The sequence below is a fragment of the Mus caroli genome, chromosome 6, assembly GCF_900094665.2.
Source record: "Mus caroli chromosome 6, CAROLI_EIJ_v1.1, whole genome shotgun sequence".
NCBI classification, from domain to species: domain Eukaryota; kingdom Metazoa; phylum Chordata; class Mammalia; order Rodentia; family Muridae; genus Mus; species Mus caroli.
In genome coordinates, this window is record NC_034575.1 from 70,309,898 (window position 1) to 70,329,361 (window position 19,464).

At 43.0% G+C, this 19,464-nt stretch overlaps 1 protein-coding gene across 1 annotated transcript; it reads right to left on the reverse strand.

Annotated features, from left to right (window-relative positions):
• Positions 1–243: 243 nt before the first annotated feature.
• LOC110296778 (JNK1/MAPK8-associated membrane protein-like) lies at positions 244–1,569 on the reverse strand. Its single transcript, XM_029478863.1, has one exon. The coding sequence runs from the start codon at positions 1,228–1,230 to the stop codon at positions 313–315; it is 918 nt and encodes a 305-aa protein (XP_029334723.1). The 5' UTR covers positions 1,231–1,569; the 3' UTR covers positions 244–312.
• Positions 1,570–19,464: the final 17,895 nt, after the last annotated feature.

Consider the following 19,464-nt stretch of genomic DNA (forward strand, 5'->3'; position numbering starts at 1 on the left):
ATGAAGATCTACTGTTCCTTTGGGCCTGGAGAGATGACTCATCAGTTGTTAAGAGACTTTTGCTGCTCTTCCCGAGAGTTCAGTTCCCAACACCCATTATCATGGGCTCACAACCTCTTGAAACTCTAGCTCCTAGGGATCCTGGTGTCCCCTTCTGGCTTCCACAGGCATTTACACCCATGTCTCATAACTGATGCAGATACACATAAAGAAAAATAAAAATGTAACAGAATGATTCTCAATACATTTAAATTTTTTTTTTACTTTTTAAGGTTAGAAATACTTAAGTGTTGTTTCCTTTCTATTTTATATTCAGTGTTCTTTGGTTCCTTCGATGATTATCCGTGATGGTTTGGTAAATTTAATAGTGAAAAAGTAAAAAAGAGTGGGGACAGGCACCAAAGTTAAAAGGAGCAGATCTTGCTCAAGTTGCTGCCCCCTGGAGAGTGCCAGTAAGCCATAGGCATGAAGAAACCACTGGCTGAAGAGGACCAGAAGTCTGTCCTTTTTTATCAGATCACTGTAGCTCTCTACTTTGGCAAAAACCAGGTATACAGCCAGATTAGCCAAAGATGCCACCAACACAATGTATGGGAAGGCATAATATAAAAGGCCTCCTGCAACTGCTTGCAGCACTGTCAAACCCGGGAAGAAGTAGAGGGCGGCGTACATGCTTTCCAGCTGGTTTGACACGTATAGGTGCCACTGGATCTTCTTCACCAGTAGTGGTCGAAGCAGCATCATCAATACTAAGCAGAAAGCGTAATAAACAAACACGATGGTGTACAGTGGGTACACGGCTTCCTGAGTGCAGTGCACGGTGGTGATGTAATCTGGACTTGGATTGTAGAGCATCGTGTACCAATCTGAAAGCATCAGCACCCGACAGGAGTGGATAACAAGGGTGCCGATGGGATCGCTCACAAGTAATGTGACCACAGCTGCCATGCTGCACTCTAATAGCGCAGAGACTTGCTGGAAAAACACACCTCTGGAATTACTATTCTTTGCGTTCCATTGAATGCAGAGCCAATGGGAAACGAGAGGAAGCATCGCCATGAAGCCAAGGTAAAGCCAGTCATAAAGTTCCGGGGGGTCCGTGCAAGGCTGACAGTACTTCTGGTCATTTGTCCTCTGTCCTCTTGGGCAGGCCCCACACTCTCCATAGATTTCAGTTGAGCTATTTTTAAACAATAGGGTCTTCCCACAATAGAGTCCAAAGCATGCCATCCAGCCACACTAGGTTTCTAAGATCAACGGATGTTACCACAGCACGCTAACGGCTAAGCATCAACGGTCCATGTGGCTCTGCCTCTGGGTATCCTGGGCAATCATTCTGAAGCCCCGCCCCTGCTCCACCAGGGTCCTAACCCCCTCTCCCATTCTTCTTTTGGGTTCAAGTGCCTGGTCCTGACTTCTTGGCTTAGACTCCTAGGGGTGATCTGTTTCCTGGTCTAATAAGGGTTCATTGGGGCTTTTGCACTCAAAGAACTAACACAGGCCCTTGGAGTGTATTTCAGGTGTCAGATTTTTCTGCTCTTGCTGCTGGTCTTAGCACGAGAGAGGAGATGAAATGTAAATTTAGACATGGCTGAGAAACCATCGTTCCTTCTTTTGAATAGATTGGCACGCAGCAGAAGATACAGGTGACAGGCCAGTGTCTCGTGATACTCATAAATTTATCAGATCCTAAAAATTCGCATTCTAACAGGATTATTTTAAAGGAGCTTAGCTTTCTTTGGGTGCATAATGTCTTAATCTTTCATCTTAAGCATTCATGTTTGATAAAAAAATGATTTCTCATGTAAATTCATGTATTGTAATTCAATCCTCCCTACACTCTCGGGATGGAGCTACGGAATGCTACTCTCCCCTTTGCTCTTGAGAAAGGAGAAAAAAATGCAGCACTGCCTTATGGTGGATGAGTTCGCCCAGAACCTGAACAAGTTCTTTTATATATTAGAAGCCTTGACATTGAGTCACTTGTCCTTCACCTAACAAGTTGCTGTTCACTTTTGAAATACAAATACACACAAATACACAGACACACACGAGAGAGAGAGAGAGAGAGAGAGAGAGAGAGAGAGAGAGAGAGAGAGAAATTCAACTACATTCCCTACATTTTTCATCCTTCCAGGGTAGTCTGTCTTTCACTTCCGGTGTGGTTTCTGGTCCACCCTGTTCCTCATCTGAGCTTTTTAGAGTACATATTCTACTCTGGTGACCTCATGGTCTTGCGATCCACAGTTACGACACTGCTAGGGGTGCCCAGGATGACAAATGTGAAGCCTGGCTATTGAACTTCCTAACACTGACTAAAAAATTCCAAGGGGCTTATAGTTTGTCTTTGGCTGGTAGCTGCAAGCTAAAATTCGCAGTGGTGTAGTAGTTACAGTGTATTAGCCCTGGGAATATTTTGCATTCAGAGCGACATCGGACACACGTCTTCTTAGGCATTTGAAGAGAGCATGATGAGAGAGGAGCTCTGACTGGCTTGTTCTGCTGCTGCTTAAGCGAGTCTAGTCACAGGATCGGTGCTATTCAGTGCTTTGCTTAGTAGTGCCTGCCTGGCAAATGGAGATGCTCAGTCTGAAAGCCGCAGATGCCGCATCTTACCTGGGAAGAGTCTGCGTCTGCTGGGGACCAGTCGATGATGTCAGTAGTTGCTGCTTTACTGTGAGTTGAGAAAGTCAGCGGCAAGAGGCAGTCAGAGCAGTTTTGTGGTTACTTCTAACCTAAACTCAAGATTCTGCCCTCAGAAGTTAGTTTCTTTGTTGCGTTAGGAATCTTGGATTAAGATATAGAAGATAAGCTGACAATGTAGCTCATGGCAGCGCACTAGCCTTGCACGCACTCAGAGGACCTTGGGTCTGATGTCCGGTACCTTCCCACTGCTGGCCAGACACACAAGTAATGCTTCTAATTATGTCAAGTTGTTACTATTTTCTCCCACAGATGAATGAATGCTGCGTGGTTATTAGATATTAACAACAAGCCGAGGGCCACAGCAGCAACTTGAGGTTAAGTGGGAGATGGTTAGTGTTACTTCATTCTAATAAGCCCCCCTCCCCATGCCCCTGCTTTACACTTTCAAAGTAGGCAGAGTGAGTGTAGTTGCCTCATGTCCAATCTAGAGAGTCAATGCTTAGAATGAGATCCCCAGTGGCCCAAGACATAGGCTGGACACGGCTCATTCATCAGCAGTTGTCTTAGTTCTTGAGAACGCTGTGCTGGGTTGTAAGGTACCAGAGGAGGTGAGTTACCTCCATTGATTCGGAGATTTCTTTCAAGGGTTTGAATGTCGCAATGAATTGTTGTGGATGACAAGCTTTATGAATATGCTTTAAATGTTAAAGTGTTTTCTATTCTTGTTTTTTTTTTTCCCCCCGCTGAGCAGAGATATTTCTGAAAGTACCTCTTAAATAAAGTTCTCTTTCCACAGAAAACAACTTGGGACATAGACTTTTTTTTTTTAAATTTTATTGTATGGTGTAAGGGATGCAGGAAGTAACACAGTTATGTATGCCCTTTTAAATTTGTTCAGCTAATTAAAGCTTTTAAAATATCATACTTGGATGCAAAGTACTATGATTAATTACATTCACCCCCATTACTCTATCTCATCCCTTCCATGATGATCCTTTTCCTGAGCTAGCCCCACACCATTCATGTCCTTTCCTTTCCCTTCCCTTCCCTTTCCTTTCCCTTCCTTTTCCCTTTCCCCTCCCCTTCCTTAACTCTTCCTTAACTCACAGTTATGGCTGCTGTGTATTCAAAGTTGTGGCCACCATGTTGAATCCAGAAATCAGTGCCCCACTGCACACTCGTCCTCACCCACTAGTCCCTGAGCTCTTTCCACTCTTTTCTCTGTGATGTGCCCTAGGCCTTGGAGGGAGTGACAAGATGTCTTGTTAGGTGCCAAGCCACTTATTCTCAGCCCTTTGATCAGTTATGGTCCCTGCTTTTACTGTCATTCACTTTCAGAAGAGTCTTCTCTGACCAAGGCTAATAGCAGAGTCAGTTTTGATCAATACGCAAGAAGGGCAAAGACCCTGAGAACTGTAAGAGATTTGCTAGGGCAGCCATTGTGCCCTCACAAACTGCCTTCTTTCAGGAAAAATAAGTTTTACAGAAATTAACTCCTTCATACCCTGCACATCAGTTGATAAAACACAGCTTGCAGAAGTGTTCAAATAGTCACAGTGAACTCTGCAGAGCCAGAATTGCAAGCATGCACTCTTTTAACTTACATGGGAATTTAAAATAAGAGAAAATGCTTCTAAGGAAAACAATCAAACAAACAACTTAAGATCTCCTGATGGACCCATAATTTAAGGAGAAATTAAGGGTACTGATGAGTTTCTCAATCTGAGAGGAGGATAGAATATGTATCAAGACTTATGGACTCAAGCCAAAGTATTATTTGGAGAAATATTTATAGTTTTCATTTATTTGTTAGAAAAGAAGAAAGAGTAAAATCAATGCGCTACCCAAAGGAGAGTCTAACTTTTTTGGCAGAGCAACCTGACACTTTCATTGTGCATAATTCATGTTTGACAGCTGTACAGCCCAGTTACAACAACAACAGCAGCAGCAGCCACAACAACAACAACAGTAGCAGCAACATCAACAGCAACAGCAACAACAATGCCACTGCTTTAAGTAAATTTACAATTGTGTGTTGGGTCACATTCATAGATAGCTATTCTTGGCCTCATGCAACTCAAGGGCAGCAGATTGATCATGCTAAGTTTTCAAGTTAAGAACTTGAAATAGGATAACAAAAGACATAAAAAGTCCTATATGTAGAAAATATTGATACAGAGACAAACCAAATGAAGTTAATAGAGTTTAATGCACAAATTAAAAACACAGGAAATAAAAAGTGAAAATGAGTAGTTTAAATAAAATCACTATTCTAGAAATAACCAGTAAAATGGACAAAATTTCAAGATAATCAAACTAAGGATAAAAAAATGTATAGATAAATAAAAGTAAGAACAACAAAAGGGGGGGGTTGTCTAACAGTAAAATAGATGTTAATGATGGATGTAGGGAGGCTCAGCCTTTGGTCTGCAGATGGGAGGTCTCCATAGACTCTATCTCAGTGAGAAAACACAGCTCATGAAAATGATGACAGTAATTAAAGTCTCTATCATTCACAATGACCTATTGATACTCAATAGGAATAGTCATCGTCTTCACTGTTAAAATCATGTCCCTCTCAGTCTTTACTGCTACCTTCAACCCCACATAACCTTGAGTGAATGGATGAGTCCACTGCCCCACTCAGCACCCAGTGAAGCAGGGTAAGATGCAGGTCACAGGAACTGAGAGCTCCAAAACCCTTCACGAAGGAGCCTGCTCCACTTAAAAGAGTGGGGAGTGATTTGATCCTTAGGGTACCATCAGAAATGACCAGATCCTTTTGTGAGATAGCATCACACTAAAGCACAGTAACAACTGGAGAGGTAGTGTAAGCATGCTTATAGTCAGAATAAGCCTTGAAGACTGAACTAAAATATTCTCCATCCTTTAAGTTAATTAACCAGGCAGCATCTGGCAGGCAAGTTTTGTTTGTTTGTTTGAGACAGGATATTACTATGTAGCCTTGGCTGTCCTGGAACTCCCTATGTAGACCAGAATGGCCTGGAACTCAAAAAGATCCACCTGCCTCTCTCTGCCTCCCAAGAGCTGGGATCAAAGGCATGCACCACTAAGCCGGAGATGATAGATACTTTGGTCAACTTGAGACAGTGCAGGATTGTCTAGATCAGGTGGGTCTGAGGGCAAGGCTGTAGAAGATGGTTTTTCTGTGGCAAGTGATACGGGAAGGCTCAGCTCAAAGGTCCGAAGTGCCTTTCCCTTGGATCTATAGCTATATAAGAACAGGGAAGCAAACCACACAGTAAGCATGCATGCAGTTATCCTCTTTCTTGGGTGTGATATGGGTAAGCTGCTTTAAATTCCTGTCTTGACTTCCCTGCAATGATGAACTCTCATCTGCAATTGCAAGTTAAATAAAAACTTTAAACCCTTTCCTCTGGTTGCTTTCTGTCAGGGTGTGCTATCACAGCAGTACCTAGGGAATTGTCCAAAAGCAATACATAGACCAACTGCTCTTTAGTGGAGCCTCTCCAGCAGGGAGCAGCACCAAATGAAGCTATTGCTAACCGAGATAGGGAAGACAACAGAGAGCTGGGGTAAAACTACTCTCACCTCAGGGTGAGCAATACAAAAGGCTTTACTCTGGAGGACATAGGGAAATAGGCTTTCCTAAAATAGCTTAGCTAAATTAAAAAAAGGAAAACAAATCCCTAACCTAGAGCAAGCATTGGAAGAGAGGGAGTCAATATCTAGAGTTATTAAAATGTATTAATTAAAATGTACTGTGTTCAACAACAACAGCAACAACAAAAACACTGACAATGAGAAGAGGATGTGACCCAAACCCAGTAAGAAAAAAACAAAACAAAACCATGTTCTGGAAATTGCTGTGAAAGGAAACAGAGAAGCTCTTGTAAGAATATAGGTGAACAACATATTTTCGTCTTTCCACATGCTGGTATTTACTGAATAAAGATTTACAAGGTGCAGTGGATTTGTGGGTGGCAGTTTGCCAAGTAATCCCAGACAGCCCTGGCTGAGGCCAACGCCACTCTTTTATTCCAATCTTAATTACAAATATTCATTCTCAGAGTATATATTATGCAAAAAATCTCTCTTTATTTACACCACACACACACACACACACACACACACACACACACACACACACACACGTTATAGAACAGTTACAGGATGGTTAAAGAGGCTGCATCAGAGTTTGTGAAGTTTTAAAGAGCCCCAACCAGATGTCAAAGCTAGGAGACTGAGAGACACAAGAAGGGAGATGTTTGAAAGCTGGGGACTTTATGAGATGCTAAGGCCATGAAGGCTCCTCCATTAATTGGAATACGGTTTTATGATAGAGGCTTCATGCGGTGGCCATCTCTCTTGATCTTCTGCTGTCTTCCTTTTAGGAGTTAGTGACATTTGATTTGCCATCTTGGAAGGGGAGCCTTGCCAAATAATGAGCTGGCTAATGCTGTGACATTAGGCTTTCTGAGGTTTCAAAGCTATGAGAAATGCACTTTTGTTCTCCATAGGTGACCCAGTATCATGTTAGTTTTTGAATATTTGTCCCTCAAAAGGTTAATGTGGCGGAGGAGTAGTTCTCTTGACTTGAAAAGTGGTTAAACGTTTAATAGTTAGGGCCTGGTTGGAGACAATTGTGTTTGGAGGTATCGCCTTTGGAAGAGATTAATGCCCAGTCATGCGAGATCAGGTCTTTGGTTATCAAGAAAGAAGATGACAGTTTGGCTTTCCCAGATCACTCCCTGGATTTTTCTCTTACCTTGTGACTTTCTTCCTTCATCCATGCTTTGCCACCACATGATGCTATCGTCTGCAGGACCCTGCTGCCTGGAACCTGTTGGTTGTGCCATGATTGTAGATCCTAGAACTGCCAGCTAAATGAACTTGTTTCCTTTGTCAGATAGTCAGGTGTTTGTTACACACACACACACACACACACACACACACACACACACACACACACGACAAAGGAAAGCTTATAAAACATCATAAAGTATCTTTTTCTTTTTGTTCTTTATTCTTTTGCATAAGAGAAGACATTATTTACTTATTTAAATCTCACTAGGGTACTTACTGACTGAGGGAAAAATGTAGACTGTAGGTGCTTAGAGGTTAGGGTATTAATAATTAAGTCATAGCATGAAGAAGAAAGAGGAAAATGACAACTAGTAAATGATATGAACTCAGTCAGTGATCCCTCCTGCTTGGCAGGTATACACGTTATCTCTCCCATTGGCTGGGTTTTTTATCAATCTGACAGCTACAGGAGCACTGTTGGCCCATGCAATTCCAGCAAGTGTCTTGCTGGGAATGCCCCAGCCTGAGACCCTCCAGCCAATTGTACTTTTTGTTCTAGCATGTGGAGGCTTTCTGGAACTGATGCTCTGAGTGGGTGTGGAAGGTCCGCCTCCTCTTGTTTACCTCCATCACTTGATGTTCCCATCATACCGAGGACCTGCTCAGCTTTCAGCAGCAGAATTCTCCCATTCCAGTGTGACTGTCCTGTGAGAGGTGCCCATTCTGGTTGTTCAGTCCAGGACATGAAGAGTCTCCACAGTAGACTGCTAAGCTGCCCTTCTGTCTCTGTCTCCTCAGCCTGTGCTGCTCTGCCCAGAGTACATCCAGTCCCTGCTGAAGACTCAGGTTGGCTGTATCTCTCCAGTTCCTTGTTATGTGAGAGGAGAACACTTTCCTGACAGCTACTACTGACCAGTATTGTGCAGCTGGACACTGATGGTGTCCTCTCCTGGCTTCTTTGTAGATGAAAATTTGACCTAGACCTATTCTTTCTCTTCCTCCTCCCCCTCCTCCTCCCCTTCACCTCTTCCCCTTCCTCTTAACCTCCACTCTTTTCCTCCTCTTCTTCCTTTTTTCAGATTTATCTTTGGTAATGGGAATAGAATGTATTGTTTCTTATCCTGCTTCTCTTTTTCAACAAACCACGCAGAGTAAGTAGCATCTAATTCACTGTCTTACCAGAAACATTTTTACTAACTGCCTGTCCTACTTCCTGTCTGACACTTCCTGTCCTACTTCCTGTCTCCGCTCCTGGTAGATGTGACCGCAGCAGTAGCTAGATGGACTCTCTGGGACAATGGCCAGTTTATCACCTCCAGAAAGCAACCACTCTTAGCAGATTCTTAACAGATATCTAGTGAGCATTCTTCCCACCACCAGCAGAGTCGTTCATGGGAGGAGCAGCTTCACGAGGCATTTGCCTGCAGAACCATCATGCATTTCTTTTCTATCTGTGAGCACTTTTCATTCCCTCTTCTTTTTAGCTTCTGTATGGGGAGGAGCTATGGGAAAATTATACCAGTATGATTCAGATGCCTGTTTAGTCTGTGTCCGAGTTAGCTTGAACTGTCAACTTGATACAACTCCCAGTCTCTTGAGAAGGGAACTGCCACTGAGGAATTGCCTGGATCAGATAGGCCTTTGGGCACGCCTATAGGGGATTGTATTGATTGTTAACTGATGTAGGAGGATCTGGACGACTGAGGGCTTCACCAGGACATAGTGGTCTTCAGCTGGAGAAGAGGTAGCTAAGCATGATGTCCAAATGAACCACCAGGCAACATTCTTCCATGGTTTCTGCTTCATGCTCTTGCCCAGACTTCTCTCAATAATGAACTATGACCTAGAGATGGAAGCCATATAAACCCTTTCTGTAAAGTTGCTTTTGGTCAGAATGTGCTGGTCAAAGCAATATAAGGAAAACTAGGGCACCTGCAAGCTGTGTGAATGATGATCCCTCTTACCTTCGATCTCCCCTTGAATAAAGTAGGGTCAGTCATGCACATGTATGTAACGTGTGTCAACATCTAGCAAAATGCTGTATATAGTAGGTGTCCACTAGCAAGGAGCAACACTTTATTGGGTGTTATTTAGACTTATAATTATTATTTTACTCCCCCTGGGATCATAGCATGTTTTAGAGATGAAATCATTTTCCCAAAGACTTCACTTTTTCCATCCTTTCTAAGAGAAGGGAACTTTTCCAGCTGTGGGGCATGTGATGCCTAATCTATTTCTAAGTTAGTACAGGGCAATCCTCTGAGAACTCAGGTGTCCACTGGATGAGTAAGGTGTTCCATAAGTCCTTGTCTGCCTTGAGAACACCAGGGAGCAGTACTTGTGTCCTCCTGCTAACTGCTAACTTCAGGTATCTGGGGAGGCCAGCTGAGAGCCTTCTGCCGCTGTGGTAGGTCTGCTCTTAATGTGTTTCCACCTGCCATTCACCCTTTGATCATCTCACACCCTCTATTGCAACCTCAGATGCAGAAAGTCACTCTGCTTATCTCATGGCCAACCACAGGGGATAGAGTTTGCAACTCTGGGATATATATTTTTTTTTCTCCATGAGTATAAAGCAGAAAGATTGACATATTTAAAATTGGTTTTCTAAAATTGTGTGTGTGTGTGTGTGTGTGTGTGTGTAGGTCAGAGGACCACTTGTAGGAGTCAGTTCTATCGTTCCACCACATGGGGCTCAGGGATTGAACACAGGTGATCATACTTGGTGGCAAGCGCCTTCATCTGTAGAGCCAGCTCACTGGCCTGGAATGGTTCCTACTATATCGACAAATGCCTGCTGGTCCTCCTGGTAGATTTTTATGAAGATTTTATATATGAGCCATTCACATATGGCTGCCAAGAAATTAAAATTCATTTATGTTATAGGTGAGAGAATCTGGTGATTTGAAGGTAGTGTGGCAAGAAAGTGAAAAAAAAATCTTTTTGCCAAGAAATTAAGAATCAGAGTGTGGAAGGGATTCCATTAGCAGCCCTGAGTAGGAAGCTGCTCCAGGACTCACTAGAAATCGAGTTTGCAGAGGTCCTGGAGAGAAGTTTGGATATGGGCTTCACTTTCTTTTCTGTGTCACTGTCCTTTAACTTTCACAACTTGCAGAAAAGAATGGGACCTTAAAAAAATCTGAATAAATGTCTGATTCATATTTATATACTGCTTTCTCCACAGTAGACTCTGAGCCGTTCAAGGTCAACAGTCATCTTCCTCTGTACACTTACATGGTCATCCACACATGTGGCTTTGCAGGCAGGTTTTACTGAAAGCTGAGTAGGCTTTGTTAGAAGCCCAGCCCAGAGCCCTGTCTCAGTGACCATGAGATGTCCACAAACCCTGAGCCACTGTTCTGTTAAACTTCACTTTTGCATGCTTATGATCTCGGAGGAACTGGGGTCCCATTGAAGCAGGATTAGCAGAGAAAGCTGCAGTGGTGACTGTGCCATCCAGTGCCCAAGGCTGCCATCAATATTTCATCCTGACACTCTCCCACTGAATGCAGACAAAACCTTTGCATTCTTCCTAAAGGGTTGCTCCAGGCAACCTCTACCTGCTGATGGGAAATGGCAACCAAGGTGACATCCTTTGTCCCCCCAGATCCCCTGAGCCAAGGGTGTCCTCCAAGTCTCTTCACTAATCTTTAATATATTCCCTTGTTTCTGAGTTGAGTTCCCTCTGTCTATTCTAGTAGGATCGTTTCCAAATCTGAGCTCAGTTAGTGGGTTTTCTGCTTACCATGCATTCACGTATCTCAAGGTGAAACAGTTGATTTCACTCAACAGTTATTTTCTTTTGCATTGGCTGACCTCAGCATCCTTGGGTGTGGATGAATCTGACCTCAGCATCCTTGGGTGTGGATGAATCTGACCTCAGCATCCTTGGGTGTGGATATAGATTCAGTTTACTTTCTTCTCTCCAGACAGAATGTGTACTTGAATAGTGCTCTGCTTACCCACTTCTAAGAGATATCATCTCTGTGAAGGATCTTTTCTGTCTCCCCCAACTCTTTCCAGATTTACCTGATAAGGAAGCTCAGCTTCTCCCCTTCCTGCTTCTCTTTTGCTACCCTACATGTGGTTCTCAGAGAGCCTGTAGGAATCTGCTCAGTTCATTATTTGTCTTGTTCTCTGAGATGGGGTCTCACGTAGTTTAGGCTGGCTTTGTTCTCATTCACCCTCCTGGTCCTTCTTCCAGAGTGGTAGGATATTACCACACCTGGATTTTAAATGTAAAAATGACATTTAAAAAAATAAATAAAAGGACATGACAGCTTTTAGGTATAGTAGAGGAAAAACTTTCTTATAATTAAAATGAAGAGCATAGCCAGATGCAGGGACATCTTGGAGAGTCCAGAGTGAATGTGACCAGACTGAGCTGGGCTATGTAGGGAGAAGAGTGAGCAGATAGGGGAGAGCCAGACAAAGAGGCCAGGAAAGTAGTGAAAAAGCCCAAAGTGCAGCTGGTTAGGGGGAAGGCAGTCCAGTCTCTGGGTTGGAGAAGTTTAGGGTCTGCTAGCCAGGAGGGCCCTGTAACAGGTAGGGACTGATAGATGCTGGGAGATCTGGTGGTTAGGTCCTCTTTGATAAGTGAAATAGCATCACCGCCAGGTTTAAGACGTAATGGCTTTACATGGTGCTGGGGACTGAACCAGGCTTCCAGGAGGAGAGTAAAGATGTTTATGTACTGAGGATGGTATTAGACATACGGCACGGCTCAAAAAAAAATGCCCATATACATATACAGACTCACAGCTTATTAGGTTGGCTTTCATATACACTATGTCCTTATAAATCTTCAAAATGTCCTTGCAAGCTAAGCATTTTCCGGAAGAGGACTCTGAAGCTCAGAAAGGTTAGGCGTCTGTCTATTCTGAAGAAGTATATCAAGGAAGATGTGGCTCTGGGACTCAAACCCCACTCTTTGTCCTCTTAACTACCCCTCTCCTCCTTCCCCCAGTAGCGCAGTGTTTTGCAGTTGTGTGTGGATAATGTACCACTCATTCACTACGAAACTCGGACTTCACATTGTGTGTCTAACTAGATTATAACCTCCCCAAGAGTAAAGAAGATGTGCTGCCTCTATCTTCCCTGCATCTCTTCTCTCGTTATCGCAATAGGCTGGCAATTTTGAAATGGTATGTTCTGTATTATTTGATCACTGAGTGCCACCAATCAAAATTTAGTGTGAGATCAAAATTCCTATTCTGCTTTGACAAAAACCTTGATTTGTCTAATGGGATCATTAAAAAGAAACACGAAGTATATTCGAAAGAGTGTGGAATCTTAGGCTGGAATGACAGTATTTGAGCTGCCTGAACACGTATAAAGAACCATTATGGGAGCTGGTATACTTATTAAATCTCACAAAGAGTTCTGTTAGTCATTGTAATTGAAAACGATGCCATATTGTCTGCCAAGAATCACAGATGATCAGGTGGGACAGAATCTGGTTAAAAAAAAATCCTCACACCAGGAGATGGGTCTCGGTTTTGTGGAGGTCTCTTTTTCTTTCTGACAAGGATTTTTCCTCACTTCAGAATAATAGTTGGGTTAATCTGCTCTGCCTCCTTGACCTTAGCTCCACTCACTGCATTTAAATGAAGCGAAAGCTATCTTCTGGGTTATATAATAATTCTGTGCTGAATCGTGTTGCTGATTGGTTATTGTCTGATGATGAGGCTGTCTGATTTTGTTCTAGAAACATGTCACTGGAAAGTCATATTATCATTCACCAGGAGCCTGGAGGCCAAAGCTTGCAATGCTAAGTCTTATAGAAATCTCAGGCTTGCTGGGCGGTGGTGGCGCACGCCTTTAATCACAGCACTTGGGAGGCAGAGGCGGGCAGATTTCTGAGTTCGAGGCTAGCCTGGTCTACAAAGTGAGTTCCAGGACAGCCAGGGCTATACAGAGAAACCCTGTCTTGAAAAACATAAAACAAAAAACAAACAAACAAACAAAAAATCTCAGGCTCAGCCAAAATATTACTCCCTGATACTTGAAATATATTTTTCTTTTCACAGACTTAGATTTTAATTGACACATAAAATTATATATTTATAGACTACCTTGTGAAATATTTTAAAAAAAGAATTTGTTTTTATTTTATGTGTATTTGTTTTGCCTGCATGTATGTATTTGCACCAAGTGTATGCAGTGCCTATGGATGCTCGAAGAAGAAGACATCAGATCCCCTGGAACTTGAGTTACAGAGAGTTGTTAGCCTCCATGTGATGCTGAGATTCAAACCTGTATCCTCTGAAAGAGCATTCAGTCAGGGCTCTTAACTGCTGAGCCTTCTCTAGCCCCATTTAACAAATACAGAAGTGGATGCTCACAGTCATCTATTGGATGGAACACAGGGCCCCCAATGAAGGAGCTAGATAAAGTACCCAAGGAGCTAAAGGGGTCTGCAACCCTATAGGAGGAACAATATGAACTAACCAGTACCCCCTAGAGCTGTGTCTTTAGTTGCATATGTAGCAGAGGATGGCCTAGGCAGCCATCAATGGGAGGAGAGGCCCTTGGTCTTGCAAAGATCATATGTTCCAGTACAGGGGAATGCCAGGGCCAGGAAATGGGAGTGGGTGGGTTGAGGAGCAGGGTGGAGGGAGGATATAGGGGGTTTTGGGGATAGCATGAAATGTAAATGAAGAAAATATCTAATAAAAAAAGAAAAACAAATAAAAAACAAAAGAAAAAATAATATTGCTTTTATTTTAATTTTGTGTGTGGCACATGTATGCAGGTGCCCACGGAGGTCAGAAGAGGGTATCAGATTCTCTGGCGCAGGAGTCAAACTCAGATTCTCTTTGAGAGCACAAGTGCTCCTAAGGTCTGAGCCATCTCTCCAGCCCCCCTGTGATATTTTACACTGTGCATATTATCTAATGTTCGAATCTGGATAAATACATCTATGTCCTGAAATATTTATACTTCCTTTGTGAAAGCACTCATAGCCATCTCTTCTAGTTGTTTTGAAATATACAGCATGCTATCTTTATCCATACTCAGCCACTGTGCGGCAGAACACCAGAGCTCTTCTCATAACTGTAACATAGCGCTCATCCATCAACCCTTTCCACCCCACTCTCTCCTTATCCTTCCTTGCCTCTGGTAAGCATTATTCTGCTGAATAGTTCATTTTTTTTCCTCCTTGAAGAAAGCCAAAGAAGCTTAATCAAACCTGTATTCAATTAATTTGCATGCGACTCAGGGAGGTTTCCACGGTTATTGATGCTGCGGAAGGCATTGGACTAAGAGCCAGGCTATAAGGATAAGGGAAGCGACACGCCACACTTTCAAGTAGCTTAGAACTTAATTTGGAGTTCAAGTCAATGCATTTTAAGAGGCACATTCTTCAAGAGACGTTAAACCACAGGGCTATGCAAAGCAGAGAGCTTGCAACCAGCATATCAGGACTGATTTCCTGCAGAAGATAGGATTCCAGTGAGTCCTAAGTGGGAAACCGGTGTTCGAGAGGTAAGGGTTAGCACGGGTGAAATCACATCTGAGGGAAAAGGGCCAGCCCCACCCAGCTTACCTAATGCGGGCAAGGACAGAATGATAGCCTTGGGTGTGGTAGTGATTAGTGAGGAAGAGGACTGTTGTGTCAGGCGTGGAATCTTTTACCAGACGATATTATTATTGTCATCATCATCACCATCACCATCACCATAATTACCATCACCTTCACCATCATCATCATCAACTTTTGTGCAGTCCAGGAAACTGAAACCAGGGTCTTGAACATGCTAAGCAAGTGCTTTGCCATCAAGCTATATACCCAATCCACCCAGAAGACTTTTTTCCTTTTTAAAATACACTTTAAAATTATTTTGAAATAATAATATAAATACATTTCCTTCTTCCATTTTCTTCCTCTAGTCCTTACTGTGTGTCTTCCCCAACACATGCTCTCTGTCAAATTCATGGTTTCTTTTTCTTCAACTGCTGTTGCAAATATTTGTTAAATATGTAAATACAACCTGCTCAGTCTGTATAACGTTACTTGTCTGTATAAGTTTTGGGGGCTGGCCACTGGGTATCCAATAACTAATCAGTGTGACCTTCCCTGGGGAAGGTTCTCTCTCCCCTGTTCTCATCACCCAAGTCTGGCCAAGAGATGACCTGAATTCTAGGTTGGATCTTTTTCTGTTGGTACCTTAAATCCAGTCTCTGTCCTCTCAGCTCTATCCCTTCATTTCTCCTTAAACGCTGCATATCTATGACCTTAGCTATCCCTTGTGAGTATTCTAGCTGTGTTTGTATGTATTGCTGGTGTCAGAGCTTTGTACATGCTCGGCTTCCTACGTACATGCAAAGCTCCCCTATAACCAATGACCTACCTTAGTATTTTTGGTGACCAAACTATGATGCTTTCCAGCTGTTCTGAAAATGAGAGTCAAGAGTTGCAGCTCAGACTTCAAAGGCCAATTCAGAGGAAAGTGGGGTCTTGCATCCATAAGCCTTTAAGCTAAGCTCCTATTAACATATAACTAAGCCCTTTCTTAGAGGCCTACTGTTTTCAATTAGATTACAGTTTGCAAGCACTGGCCTGTAAAAATAGCCTTTCTGGCAAAAAATATCTCTTTTGCAATACAGTTGATTATAATCAGTTTTTACTAATTTGCCACAAAGTCAAACCTATCTTGTTTAAAAAGAAAATCAAGTGTGACATTCCCTGCACATGAGATGCAATCATTATATTGGGAAAGTTGGGCTGTCCAGCCAGAGTGGCCAGTGATCATATCTCCCCACATTTCTTCCCTCAACTCCCTCCATGTACTTCCTACTGCGCCTCTCTCAATTCACTGTCTTTGATAAGGCACTAATTGTAGTCAGTGCTTGAGTGTGGGAGCCATCCACCAGAGTACATGGAAACCCATTAGCAGCTACATCCTCCAGAAAGAATGGTTCTCCCTCCCTAGCAACTATCCTCTACCAATAACTCCTCAGCAAGGGGTGGGGACTGCTACCTTATCTCTCCTGGCTATTTTCTTCTTTTTCAATTTAACACAAGCTGGAATTATCTGGGAAGGGTAACTTCAACTGAGAACATGTTTCCTTCTAATAGGCCTGTATGCAAGTCTCTGTGTGTGTGGAATTTTCATAATTAATGATTGCTGTGGGAGAAGCCAGCTCCTTGTGGTACGTGGTATAAGAGAGAAGGATAGACATGCCACAAGGAGCAAGCCAGTAGGCAGTGTTCCTCCATGGAAGGAGGAATACTTCTTCAGTTCCTGCCTCTGGGTTCTGGCCCTGAATTTTCTGGATGATGGCATATAAACTGTGTGGTGAAATAAAAGTTTTCCTCCTAAGTTACTTTTGGTCATGTTTTTATCTCATCGACAGATCTCAGACTAAAACATCTATCTATGCTGGGAATCTGGTGACTTTTGCATGTGTAGTAGCAGGAGCTGCAGTGACAGATTTATAAAATCAATCTCTCCCTCTCTCTCCCCTTCCCCCTCCCCTCCCCCGCTCCCTCCCTCTCCCTCTTTGAAGTAGAGCTGGCTGTCTTGGATCTCTCTATGTAGACCAGGCTAGCTTCAGATCTACCTGCCTCTGTCTTCCAAGTGCTAGGATTCAAGGCATGTGCCACCATGCCTGGCTTCAACCTTGCTTTTTCAGCTCTAACTAGAATCCTTCTTTTCTTCCTTTCCAGATTTGAGGTCAAGAACTATGTCTTACAGTCCCTTCAGTGTCTCCTACTACAACTTAGAATAGAAGAAAGCCTTAATTATTATTTCCAGGCTGATGAAAGTATACCTAAGAAATTTCTAGGCTAAAACCATTTTATCAGTGAGAACCCATAGAGGAATTGCAAAAGCAATGGACGATTTTGGAACTCACTCTGTAGTTGTTGGAACTACAGACCAGGCTGGTCTCGAACATGGAGATTCACCTGCCTCTGCCTCTGAAGTGCTGGGATTAAAGATGTGCACTGCACTTCTGACCGGGAGGGATCTTTCTAAGGACTATTCACAGTGCTGGGTGTAGCTCAGCATGGCACATTTTAATTCTGTGCATCCTTTAGATCTCATCTTCAGGCCAAGTTTGCCTTAGTGGCTATCATAGGGTTTGGCAGTTCCTCCTTGGCATGCCAGACCCTTCTTGGTCACAGAGCTTCACACAGGTGACTGTTTTGATTGGCTCCTATACCTCTCCTTTGTATTATCTAATAATCTTGAAATCATGATTACCAGGTCTAACCTTGTGTACTCTGTGCTAAATACTGAGCTGGACATACCCAGCGCATACAGGATCAGAAAGGAGTGAAATTGAAAGTCAGACAGAGGCAGTTGTCTGTTTCAGACTTTGAATTTAAATGCATGCATAGAGCTGGGGGATTTGCATAACCATTCCTGTATTGTTTCTTTCCAGGCTTCAGTCCACAGAAGATTGTGGTGGACTGGTGTAAGTCAGAATGCTCGTGTATGTGGAAGCATGCTAGGTTATTACAGAGATGAAGGGTAAGAGCAGCTAGTGTAATTGTTCCTGATGTATTTAGCTGATGTATTAGCCTCTGAATTCATAGCCCTAGGAGGTGAATTGAAACTCTGGGTGGAAGAGGAGTGGTGCAGTCCCTCAGTTGGCTTGTGTATGTGAGACCTTTGTTCTTCTCAATTTGAAAGCAATCATTTTATGATGACTTGAATGGCTAATTAGTTGGAAGGTTTTATGTTCAAACACACTGGAAAAAAGAAAAAGAAAAAAAAATAAAGGGAAACAGTGGAGAGAATCAAAGTGTTCTTTTCCTTTCAGTCAATATTTGGAATTCTAGAAAGATTACTGAAGGTATCAGAACTAGCTGCCCTACAAATTAGATTTCTGTGCATACATGGAGTTTTTGCTCTTAATTGGATGCTTTGATGAATTTTTGTCCATGTAAAGGATTTGCTCTGTAAGTCCCACACCCTCCTGCCTGATTAGCCTTCTCCCTTTCCTTTGGATTGTCTTCAGTAGCATCTATAATAGCTCAGTATTTCCTTTTAAAAAGATTAACCTGCATCTGTCTTCCAGGTAGTACTTTATGTTTTGCTCTCAAAAGTATCGAATTCTCTGACAGAAACTTGCGGACTAAGAGCTCGGGTCCACTTACGTCAGAATCAGGATTGACACGGGTGAGTTTTGTCTTAGAACCATAAACAGAAATCTAGGCTTCTGAAAGGGCTTACAGAAAGGATATATGATTCATAGCATAGCAGTGTCACAATGCAGCAACACACATTGTCACAACACAGCAACCTTGTGTCACAGCTAAAACATGAAACGTCCCTTACACCTTGTGTCCTAGGGAAATGGTGGCTACCCGAGGGCTCTGAGTTTATCCTAATTCCTTGATGGAGCCATAGGATGGCTTTGTTGGGAGGTGCTGAAGAATAGGAAGTAGGTTTTGGATGGAGGAAGTAGGTCACTGGTTTGTGTTCTTGGGGCTGTACCTTGCTCTGCTCACTTCCTGGATTTCCCTCTCTTTCCCTCCTGGCTCCCGTGATGAGAGCCACACCACTCCTCCATGCCCTCTGCACCACGTTTGACTGATACTTATGGAACCATGATCTAAAAGAAACCTTCCTCTCTGAAGTTGCTCTCCCAGAAATTTGGCCCATGATGAGAATAGTACACACCCTGTGAGGAGAAAGGGAGACTGGAGATACCGGCTGAAGATAGTCTTAGTGTATTTTTGTTGGTCTAACAGACTATCCGATAGGACAGTTCTCGTACCTGGCAAGCCCAAGAGCTTGGTGCTGGCCTCTGCTCAGCCTCAGCTGAGGGCTCTCTGCTGCTTCTAGAATAGTGGAAAAGTGGAAAGACAAATGGCATATTCATAATGGCAAAGCATGAGGGACAAAGTTATTTATACTAGCCTACTGTACTGGTAACCAGTCTAGTGGAGGAGGGGGAAGAGATAGAGATAGATAAAGATAGAGATAGAGAAATAGAGATAGAGATAGGGAGATGCAGATGCAGATGGAGCTGGAGCTGCACATGGTGATGGAGAGGGAGAAGAGAGGGGAGGGG

Coding starts and splice junctions, on each gene's coding strand:
- LOC110296778 (XM_029478863.1), bottom strand. CDS start 1,230: ATGGCATGCTTTGGACTCTATTGTGGGAAGACCCTATTGTTTAAAAAT.